Source organism: Trachinotus anak, unplaced genomic scaffold (genome assembly GCF_046630095.1).
Source record: "Trachinotus anak isolate AG129_WGS33_773 ecotype Australia unplaced genomic scaffold, CSIRO_AGI_Tana_v1 ptg000019l, whole genome shotgun sequence".
Classification (NCBI taxonomy): Eukaryota; Metazoa; Chordata; class Actinopteri; order Carangiformes; family Carangidae; genus Trachinotus; species Trachinotus anak.
Window position 1 is genome coordinate 25,792,370 of NW_027273870.1, and position 11,866 is coordinate 25,804,235.

Genomic DNA, 11,866 nt, shown 5'->3' on the forward strand with positions numbered 1-11,866 from the left:
CACACACACACACACACACACAAAGGTCTCCTTCCGCTCCAAACTTGACTTCTTTTTAGCATCAATTATCTTCTTTGCTTAAAAATCTTTATGTCTTCATTCTTGTCTTTTCATGCCTTCCTTCTTTCTTGTCTTTCTCTCTCCCACTTATATACTCACATGTTATTGTCCTTCTGCAAAAAGTGTGTGAAGTCTTACCTGTCCGCTCTCACCGTCTCTTCTTTCTTTGTGTTGAGTGTGTCCGTATCTCTCCTCTCTTTCCTCTCCTCTCACTCACTTCTGTGTGTGTGTGTTTTTTTCTTTCTGTGTGTGTGTGTGCGTGTGTGTGTGTCCCAGGCGATGTTTGACTTTCGCGGCAACGGCAAGGCGGAGTTGAACCTGAAGAGGGGAGAAGTGATCTTCCTGCTGCGACGAGTCAACGCCGACTGGCTGGAGGTAAGAGCGGAGAGAGACGGAGAGAGACGGAGAGAGTGGGAGAGGGAGGGAGGAGAGAAAAAGAGAGAAAGAGGGGGAGGGAGGGAGAGAGGGGAGGAGGGAGAGAGAAAGGTAGAGACAGAGGAAGGGAAAGAGTAGGAGAGTGAAAGGCAGCAAAAGATGGATGGGGAGTGAGAGGGAGAGAGGGATGGGAAAGATATAGAACAGGGAGAAGAGACAGGAGAAGAAAAGAGAAAATGGAGAAAAGAAAGAGAGAAGGAGGTATCTGGATCAGGATGGTGGAGGGGAAGGGTGAGACGAAAGAATGGAGGAGGAAAGAAGAGAGTGATAGAAGAAAAGAGAGGGAGAGGGATCAAGAAGGAGAGAGGGAGAGAAAGAAAGAGGGAAAGGAGAAGAGGGTGGAAGATCCTATAACAGGAAAAGGGAGGGGGAGAAAGATGAGAGATGTAGAGATGAGAGAGCGAGATGGAGGGAAACAAAGATGAAAAGTAACAGAATGAAAAGAGAAATTAAAGGATGAGGAAATTAGAAAGAGATTTGGTTGCAACCTGAACCTCCCATCCATCTCCTCAACAAGATGGCCTGAAGCATAGGGACGAAGATATCAACATCCAGTTTACAGATTCTGTAAATGCAGTCATCACCTCATCACCACAAGGGACTGCACAGCCCGTCCTTATGCAGGCCTAAATTTACAACAGCATACTGTGCACGTGGAACATATTTGCAGACACCTGCTGTAGCATCCCTCGTGCATGTATGAGCTTATTTAAAATTAATTTCCCAGTTTAATGTAGAAGAACTTGACTAGCCTGCACAGGCACCTGATCTCAACCCCATCTGATATCTTAGTCAAGTTTATTTACATATTGTCAAATCACAACAGAAGTTATCTCAAGGCACTTTTCAATAGAGCAGGTCGCAGGCAGCACTTGGCGACAGTGGCAAAAAAAAAAAACTCCTTTAAAGAGGCAGAAACCTCGAACAGAACTGGTCTCAGGGTGGGCGACTGTCTGCCTGGGCTTGGAGGGAGAGAGTGAGAGAGAGAGAGAGAGAGCGAGCAGGGGAAAAACTACCATGCAATGATAATAATGATCATAGTAACAGTAACAGCAGCAATAATAATAATAATAATGACTATATTATTATTATTACTAGTATTATTATTATCATACGTTTAGCAGCAGGTGTTGAGCAGGATCATGTGGGAGTAGGTGGTTTAAAAAGGGAGAGACATACTGGAACAACATCAGTGTCCAACTTCACTAATGCTCTTGTGGCTAAATTCCTGCAGCCAGGTTCAAAGTCAAAGTCAGTAGAAACCCTCTAAAGAAAAGAGGAGGTTGTTTTAGGAGCAGATGTATGCTCATGGTCTTGGACGAACATATTCACGAATCCAATATGAATGTGATGTTGTTAACATACTTTTTTACATACAGTACATGTAGTGAATATTTCCATTTTGCTTTAATAATCATTTAATTTAAATAAAGAAATACATATATCTTTTATATTGCGTGTCTTTATCTTGCCAAATGTTTCAAATTGGCAAAGGAAATACACAAAACAGTCCCTTCACAAGTTGCAGCAGCCAAAAAGTTATTTACAGAATATAATAAAACTCAAAAAAAATGGTGCCATCCCCACATGGCAGCAGAACAGTACAGTGACCACAAAGTGCCGTATCTGGTGTGAGTGGAGGTGCCCTGCTCCAGTTTCCTTTACAGGAACAATTACTTAATGAACAAAATGTCCTGATTACACACTGCGAGTGTCACGTGTAAGTTGTCGCCTTCCAAAAAGGGGATGTGGGACATTTTAATTAGCTGCTCAACATGAAAATGTAGCAGTGGAACAATGGTGCCGGCAAATAGTTGTCATAGAAATTCTGCTTTGTCACAGAGTACTTAAAGAAAGGTCAGGAAACGTGCTTAATAAAAATGTGTGAGGTGTTGAGATGGAGTGTGAGAGAGAAGCCGGGAGTGGGTGAGTGGGTGAGTGGGAGGGAGGGAGAGAGACGAGGTGGAAGCTGATGTGGTGGGAGAGAGGGAGAGGGAGAATCAACACTGATGGAGGAGGAGGAGGATGCTCTTATCCTGCCCTTGGCTTTCTGCAGAGATCCTAAAAATCCGAACAGAAAAGGCTGATAGTCTATTTATTCTTATGCAACACTGCAAACGCTCTCTTGTTGTTCTTTTTTGGCAACTTTGCATCCACCCTAGTATTTTTGTGGCGTTTTTTGGGATTGGGTGAGGTTAATGCAACACTTAGAACTTGTAAAAAGTTGACTGAGTGCCTTTGGACAGAGTGGCTGTGGGTGGCGAACGTGACAAATCCAACTTTCAGACTGGTGCATCAAGGTACATGTTTCAAACACACCAAAGAGGAGAGACCTCAACAGTTTCAGGATTCCCGGGGAAAATGAGAAATACTTTGATCACTGGTGGCTGCAGAGCTGCCAGTGAGAAACCGACTTCATCTCCAGATGCTGCAGTGATGCTGCTCAGTCGCCATTAAAAGAGAGAGTGACTGAAATGAGCAGGTTTGAAGTGTAAATGGAGTAAAGGTTTAATATGACATTACTGAAAAACACAGTATGGAGTTGCAATATGGGAAGTGTAGGATCCCATACCAGGGACTATATGTCAGGGTATCTTGGCCTTAGTTGAATTACGTTTTACCTTTAATTTGTGTTTTGCAAGTCACCCAAGTTTTATGCAAGAGCAATTCTGTGCTGGAGTGCTTTTGGAACTGGTATTACTGTATTTGAAAACCAAATTCATAACAAATTAAGAGAAGATTTCCATTTGTCAGTGATGATGATTGACAAAGACAGTGGACAAAGAAGCTTATTTGGCATTTGTTAATAGAGGCAATAGGTACTTCTTCCATCGCCCTTTGACTTCCTTTTTTCACCTATAAAAGTACTTTCACTGTAAATCTATAATGTGTATCATCATGTGTCTGCTGTTCTCTTGCACAGATGAGTATGAGTGTTTTCCTGGGTCAGTTTAGCTTTTAGTTTGAGTCCAGGTCTCCTGAGACAAAAGCTCTTCTCTCTAATCGTTTCCCATGAAACAATAAGAAAGAAAAATATTTTCTTGCTGTTCCTTTCCCAAATTTTTATTTGCAACATCATAACTTTTACTTCTACAATATCTTTACAACTGATGCCTTTGAGTTGCACCGTGAGATACTTTAAATGCTTGAACTGTAGGATTTCACACAATCAAGCAGCATTGGACTGAATATGGTGAATGTACAACATCTCAGGAGCGACGGGATGTTCTCATCATTGTACTGTAGCCTAAATTACACATTTTAGCTCAGTAAGACGGCTGCCTTTTTTACATAAAGCTGATGCCTCCTTCTGCTGTAAATGTGTGAGTGCTGGATGAAATAGTCTCTGCATGTGTTTATGCAGACTGAACACCCTCAGACACCTGGGGTGTAGTAAAAAGCTTGTGCGGTTGCGTCGAGTGCTTGTAACATCAGTGGTGTGTTATGAATAGTCTAATTAGTCAGGAAAACTCGTCTCTAGATGCACCTCCACGCTGCTTTCTTCTGTTTCTCGCCTTTAAATCACAGACTCATCTCTCCATCAGTGCCTTATCACCGCATCCTCCGAGACTCTAACATTTATCCTCTTCCCTCCTTCTCTTGCTTCCATCCTTCTCTTATCTTGCTTTCTTTTCAGGGCATAGTGAACAATCAGACAGGTATTTTCCCAGAATCCTTTGTGAAGATCATAAAGCCCCTCCCAGAGAGTGACTCAGAAAGTGAAGGTGGAGACCACACCTACAGCTGTCTGCGCTGCTTCCTGCTCACCCCCTCTGGGGTCGAAACCAGGTCTGTTTCAGACTGTGTGTGTGTGTGTTTGTGACAGCAATAAGTCATTAGATGTTAATGAGGAACAGGCTGAAACAAAATTTGCAAAAGAAAATTTTGTAATGTGGAGATTTGATATTCAGATCGATATGTCTGACATTTCACAGAAAATAGTCTTAACTCTTTGGATAAGTTGAGTCTTTCAGACAAAACAATGTTTTCTTGCTCAGGTTGTTGGTCAACGTACTTCCAGTGACCCCATTTGAACCCACTGCTGTGTGGACGTCATAAGCAGCAGAACTGATTGTGGGGAAAATGAGGTTCAGGCAAACACAGACTGTCCACAAATGCACAGTTTCTCTTAAACTAAATGAGAATGTGAGAATGGTTATGATAGCGTGGAGTTTTATCCAAACTAGAGCTAAAAGACCTTGAAAGTTTTAGATTTTAACTTGCTCACATCTATAATAGGTTGCACACTTTTTTGTTTTCCTTCAAGGCAAAAAAAACAAGCTCTTAAGTGAGTCATTCCACCTCAGTTCAACTAGTGAAATGTGATTTTGTGAATGCTGTACACAAAGCAATTCTACACTATTGAGGGATTTCAAAATCTCATTTGCCTTCATTCACATGTGTTCTTCTTCTATGTGTCATACCTTGAAGGGTGTGCATCAAACTTTAAGTTGTGCATCAGCCTTTCAAATGACTGCCAGTCCTTCAAATAGCGGCACATTTTCAATTTCATAAATGTGCTTTTTTGTGTTCCTCTTAACAGAGATGTGTGTGTACAAGAGGCCCTGACCATCCAGCCAACGTACAAGGACTTGCTGTCTCGTATGAGGTAGGTCTATGCTTGTGAAATAAATGTTACCTCTCACCTCTTTCCACTTATTTTCTACTGAGCTTTGTTGGACATTTAAAATCGTGTCTTTATAGCATTTATATCCAGGTGGGAAATAATGATTGAGAGAAATGTGGTGTTAAGAGTGGACTGTTGTTTAGTTGTGAAGGGGAAGATGATTGTACGCAACCTCACACCTGTGAGTGAATTACCACACCTTCACAAAAATGTGATAATGGAATACAAAGCTGAGATATTTGATGAAATCTTGGAGTGCAGTCAGTGGAACATTTAGCATGTAAACCACCACATTTTCACATCATAATCGCATTAACAATCTTATATAAGCCTCAGTTTCCTACCTCTGGTTCTCTGTGCAGCAGACGTACATCAATGAGAAATTACTCATTTCTGAACGATAACCTTTAACCTCTGCATCTGTGAAGTGTTTGACCTGTTTTATTAAAGACTTTTTAACATATCAGACTTTAAAAGATGACAAATTAAATCAAATCTGTGCTTTTTGTTCTTGAATAAGTGCACAGCAGAACACATTTTCATATCTAGTGTTTCCTTCTCAGATTTACTGATGAACTAATGTGATTGTGACCTTTGTGCATTTCACTCCCTCAGTTTTTTGTGTGTGAGGTTGCAGTGAACAAGGATGATGGACTCCCTCTGATGAAAATCAAGTGTTTAACCTTGTTAACATGTCCATATGATGTTTTTTATATAACACATATCATGAGTGAAATTAGCAGCCAACTCCATGGCTACATATTTCCACCATGGAACTACAGGGAACCAATGACAGTCTCATAAAAACAGATTTGGACAGCCAGGGATTCATATGTCATATAACTAAGGAACCAATCCTGTTAACTTGTGGGGACACCAGAGGGCAAAATAAACCTGGAACCTCATCAGTACAGAGAGCCAGTTTGCATCAGCACAACCACTAACACTATGTCAGCCACTGCCAGTTGCAAGCTAACAAACAACATAAACAACTAAAAGATGCTAACTATGCTAACCGTTCTGATCTCTGTGATGTTTCTGCTAACACTAACTATCTTGATACACACTGCTCTTTCACCAGTCACCGAAACCTTGTCAGAGAGTTAGAGTTTGCATTAGCACCGCTGCTAACACTGTGTCAGTCACTGCCAGTTACAAGCTGATAAACAACAAAAACAATTAACTACACAACAGAATCATCAAAACCTCCTGAGTCTGGGTCTGACTGCGGCTAAAACCTGTGGCTGAGTCTCTCCAATGTTTCCTCCTCAAACCACCGTGATTCACGCTGCTGTCTCACCTGGTAGCCTAGTGCACGCAGCTGTGGGGGTAGGATTATAAAGCCTGATCCAGATTTCTCAATGAGAAAGTGAGTGTATTTTTACAGGGTTTAAAACATGTCTGGAGAAGAACAAGTCACCAGACTGCAATGACGAACAGCATATCTGTGCACTGCAAACCTGAAAATTGCCAGTGGCCAATCATCACTGCTCGTCAAATTCGTTCCTGTGGGACCTCCAACCCCTCATCCCAACCCCCACTGCACCACCATCTATGGTCATTACACTATCATATATGTTCTTCCCTGTCTTTTTCTCTTTCATTCTCCCTCTCCCTGTATCTCTCATTATCTGGTAATTTAGATAGGTGAGTGCTATGATGATTAGCCCTCCCCATTCATAATCAGTTCATTTCCGCCGCTTATCTGCTCATTATTGTTTTTCTGTGTTCAGGCCTATTGTGCCCTGGAGTAAGATGGATGAGTTTTAATATGGCTTAGCACTGATAAAGTGAGGGGGAGTATGAAGAGATCGGGGGAGTAGAGGGTGGTGGTGGTGGAGGAGGAAGAAGAAAAGAATCAGAGTGAAGCAGCTGCAGATGTTGCTAAACTACCTGCTACATAATGTAGTAAATGAAAATACAATTACCTGTTTCAACTGTAAATGAGATTGTAATGGAATAAAACTAGTTAACGTGATAATGTCAGATAGCATCACGTCACATTAACTTGTGATTATAACTGTTTTTCTTTCCTGTCTTTATCATTAACACATTCTCTCATTAACATTATTACACTCTGACATGTCATCACACTCTCCATCAGTGTTGTATCAGCTGATACAAGCAGAGAGAGATGCTGCTGCTGCATCTCTTATCAGCTCTGACATGTTTCCGGACAAACAATACTCACTACTCATAGTGTGTAATCATACATGTTGTTATCATATCATTGAATGTTGGTTTTACTTCTACTTGTCCTGATTTTTATATGTTAATTTAGATGTTTCCATGTGGAAGTCTTCTATTATAAATGCCATTTTTCCTTCCATTGCTTGTGGCAGAAAGTGACTCTGTGAATCTTTCTGAGCTTGTTCTTCATCGGATGTAATACTTGATCATGTTGTACCTCCGGGAGGCCAATAGAAAAACTCATAAAAACTGTGACTGTCTCTCTATCTCTGTTTTTTCTCTTAACTAATTCCTGGAAACAAACATTAGTTTGTTTGTGCAAAACACTGAATATAGAGAAGGTGTTGCAGTTGTCAAACTTCCTATCTGCACTTATTACCCATTTCCTTGCAGCTCATGTTTTCTTGGTAATAATTCTCTCAGGAAAAAATGTAACTGTAATATATCAACAAAAGCCATGTGGGACAGTCATTTCCTTCACTGGAAATATGCTGCAGGACTTCCCTCTAATGTTGGTTTCAACATTAAAGTACAACGACCATTTAATATAAAAGAAACATATAAAAGCGAGTTTATTCAAATAGAAGAATAAGACCTACGCACAATAATAATATAATAATAATTATAAAAAAATACAAATTCTAACAAAAGAAAGACAAAATATGTCCTGCATATTTCTTTGTCCATAGAGAAGTGAATAAGCCACTGGTTCAAAAATACATTAAAGTTGTTGCTGTACATTGGACATGGATTATGGTGCAGTTGCCATAAACAACTGATCCTGCAGCTGTAACGTTTGCAAACCTTCTTCTCAGTCAGGCAAAATACAGGCTGTTGCTGCTTGTTGCCTTCTGTCTTTATCATATTTTAAATATGTTGAAGCTACAAAGCTTGGTCTCTCATGCTTTTCTGTATCTACATTGCATTACATTCACATTTACTCATTTGGCAGACAATTTTAATCTGTGCAATTTAAAAGTGAACACGCTAAAGCTCTAGTGCAGTCATCTGTTCAATAAGTGCAAGGAGATCGGGTGAAGAAATGCACTGAAAGCACATAACAAGAGGCTCACTTTACTTTATTAACTTTAACTTTATTCAAATTCATTTACATCATGTAACGATTATTTATTAAAGTTAGAATTTTACACAAAACAGCCTTGACCTTCCTTTTTGGGCATGTTCGACATTAAATATTTTGGAAATTCTTCAGTCTCGGTATGATTGATTTGATTCAAATCTGAGTCTGACAGCTGGGATTTCATTTGCTCAAATGAATAAAAGTGAAAAGGGAAACACGTGTGTGGTTTAAACTGTCTGAAAAGACCCAGAGTCTGAAGTCCCTGTCTCCCTGTCCGTCTCTCTCAGAAACGTCTTCAAGATGGACGACATTGCCCTGAACTACCGCGACCCCGAAGGCGACCTCATCCGTATCCTCGACGACGAGGACATTCAGCTGATGATCAAGGAGAGCAGATGTCAGGAGGGCAAGGTCAAGAGACCTGTCAATCAGTTTCCATGGGAACTGCATGTGACCTTGGTCTCTGATCTTTCTGTTTACAACAGCGAGGCCTGAGAGAGAAGCACAGAGCTGAAGTGCTTCAAGTGAAGTGCAGAAGATATTCAATAGATATTTAGTATTTAGTTCAAATTTGAAAACAATGAACAAGTGATTAATGTTGGAGATGTTGCCTCTGTGTAGTTCATCTTTGGCAGTCATTCACAGCTCCATTCATATTAATAAGTTCACTGTTGTGTCAGTTAATGGTCCCTACATTTCAGTTAATAATAAACTAATTTAATGACATTTTTACGCTTTGCATTCTTGAGTTTTGTTCTTGTCGGAGTTGTCTCTATCAGCTGCTGTAAACACTGGAGAAGCAGAGCAGTGCACAGCCTGGTGTATGTAATGTTAGCGTGGGAGCCTCAGCACAGGGTGAAGAAAACACTGCATACAGAACATTTACAGATTTCAAGTACAGCAGGAGTACACACAATTGCAAATAATGCAGCTACAGTAAGAGCTTCTTAATTTATACAGCCAAACATATTTGCTGGTTCCAGCTTCTCCAGTGTGTGGATTTACAGCTTTCCTCTTCCTGTTATTTATCTCTGAAAACTGAATCTCTGCACTGTTGCTCTCACAAAACACGTAATTTGAAGACATCACTTTGGGATTTGGGTGTTGTGAGGGACATTTTTCATTTTTTCCTGACATGTCATAGCTTAATAGGGGTAGACGGAGAGGGGATGCGGCTCAAAGCGCTGGGACCAGCTAAATGCAGAAAGTGGGTCTTACATTGAGAATATTTTTTATAGGCATGAGAATGAAGCCCTATTTGTAAATTCCTCCACTTAAACACTGTCGCTTTTATGGATATAGAGCTCACATTAACTGGCATGTTTTACAATAATGTCAAAGATCTTCCTTCCAGATCATTAACTGCACCTTCTCAAGACTACAGGATTAGTTAAGGGACAAACTTTCCCAAAACAGAGCAATTGAGTGGTGATCAATCCTTTTAACCGCCTACTGATTTTTTGTTATAATTTGTTGCCAAGGGTGAAACTTTTTATTTGAAATTGAACCCTTAAACGATAATGAAAAAGTGTGCTGTGCTTTTTTTTTTTTTAATCATTTTTGTGTACTGTATCCTCCGCGGCTCTGTCTCACTCACACCACGTATTCACGTTTTGTCCATGTGTCTGCATTTCATTCACACTCGCCTCAGGAAATTCGGATATTGCCTTTGCTGGCAGGACAGTTTTTCCCCATCTTTAATGCAAAGTTATTCCCCTCATATTCCTTTTAACAACCTCTCCCAGGCACTGTGGAAGTTATGCATCTTTAAAAGTTGCTTATCGTACCAGTGGTGAATGATACTCACCCATACGTAAGTGTAGACATTCTTATTCTATTGAGTATTATGGTGTGTGTGTGTGTGTCTGTGTCTGTGTGTGTGTGTTTGTTCCTTTTCTAGAAGTCAGCATTTTTGGAAAAATTACAAATCCATAAAGAAATTATGCTTGTTGATTCTGTGACGGATTGGATTTGACAGCAAATTTACATTTTTTTATGCTACTGTAATCTGAAAGGGGATATTTTACTGCCAGTTTAGGGAGAAATCCAACTTATTTTAAACCAGTGTCCAAAACAACAGTCATTTTGTAACAGCTAAAACACAGTTAATTCTCTATCCTAAGATCCAGATGTGATCCCTGGACAGATGTTGGTGTAAATAGTGTTTTCTTTCAGGTGTTAATGGGTTTTTTGGTGTTGATCTGATCCTGTGAAGCACACAGCACACTGCCCTGCACAGAAATGATGTGGATGCACATGACTATAATCCACTCTTACAGAAATATTATGTTGCTATGCTTTGTATAAAAGCTGTAAGATTGTTTGTTTGTTTTAATGCTTGTGGGCTGAAAACATCAGAACAGAAAAAGTAAAACCTGATGTAATTCCCAGACGCCGCTCACACAAATACGCTCATGTAAAGACACACACGAGCGAACACGCATGCACACACTTTGATTTATTTGAGTGTAAATCTCAGGGTAAATCACATCAGTACCGGGGGAATTAAATGGAAAGAGGGGACAAGTCCTTGATAAACCAGTTTGTCTGTGATAACTTTATATACACATTACTCTGTTTCCAATTACATGTATTGGCTTTTTCACTTCTAAGCGATAATACTGATGTCTGATAAGCGCAGTGACACTGCTTTGACATTGGCAGAGCTGGAGTGAAATAAACACTTTGTGGTACTTTGTGGTGCCACTCAAAAGGCAGCCATGCCTCACGAACACAGTCGCTTTTTGTCACATGCTTTCGGCTCACAAAGCTCTGTGATTGCTTTCAGTCGCTGCCTTCTTTTTGTGGGTGATAAGGGAGAGATCCCACCGCGGCCACCATGGTCTTAACCTGCTCTCACGTTTTCATTTAGCTAATGCTTTCACTCAGGGCAACTAAACACTGAGTGAGCAGGTGAGACTTCGGGTTGTGTTCAAGGACACTGTTTACTGATGGGTAACGTGGCAGATCAGTTGTTGTTCTGGGGTTTCTTTAGAGGCAGAAACAATCTCCTGGAGTTAGGTAAAAGGTAAATTCCACAATGTTTTTTAAAATTAAATCATTATATTTTTCTTTGTGACAGAGTGTAGTGACATATTTTCACTGTCACAGGGATTTTTGAAACGTTCAAACTGATGCTAAGAAATATTGGTTTGATGGATTGTACCTGTCCATGATGACAATGCCAATACTCTTATAAGGTAACAACATATTCAAATTTATGCTCTAGAAATGAATACTGGAAACAGCTAGCGTAGGTCTGTCCAACCATAACAAAATCCACCTATGAGTGCAGTGACTTTCAGGAGTCATTGTCATCACCCTTGGATGGCAGATTCCTGGAAGTCATAGTCCAGCACAACCCTCCATAACACAACATTACACAGCTGAAATAAAAGCTATTGATGAATGAGCTTCAGGGTAGATTTTGTTATGTTTGGGCAGAGCCTGGTTTCCCACTGTTTCCCATCTGT

At 40.3% G+C, this 11,866-nt stretch overlaps 2 protein-coding genes across 2 annotated transcripts in view; one reads left to right on the forward strand and one right to left on the reverse strand.

Annotated features, from left to right (window-relative positions):
* The window catches only part of LOC139635896 (parvalbumin-7-like), a 35,788-nt gene extending 35,332 nt beyond the window's left edge, over positions 1-456 (reverse strand). The window contains exon 1 of the mRNA XM_071503448.1: positions 199-456. The gene's annotated coding sequence lies outside the window, so the exon portion shown is untranslated. The remainder of the gene's footprint in view (positions 1-198) is intronic.
* ncf4 (neutrophil cytosolic factor 4) overlaps positions 1-9,119 on the forward strand; it is a 29,880-nt gene extending 20,761 nt beyond the window's left edge. Inside the window, exons 7-10 of the mRNA XM_071503446.1 lie at positions 337-435; positions 4,133-4,284; positions 5,039-5,104; positions 8,681-9,119. Coding sequence (XP_071359547.1) covers positions 337-435; positions 4,133-4,284; positions 5,039-5,104; positions 8,681-8,888 — 525 coding nt within the window. The 3' untranslated portion in view covers positions 8,889-9,119. The remainder of the gene's footprint in view (positions 1-336; positions 436-4,132; positions 4,285-5,038; positions 5,105-8,680) is intronic.
* Positions 9,120-11,866: the final 2,747 nt, after the last annotated feature.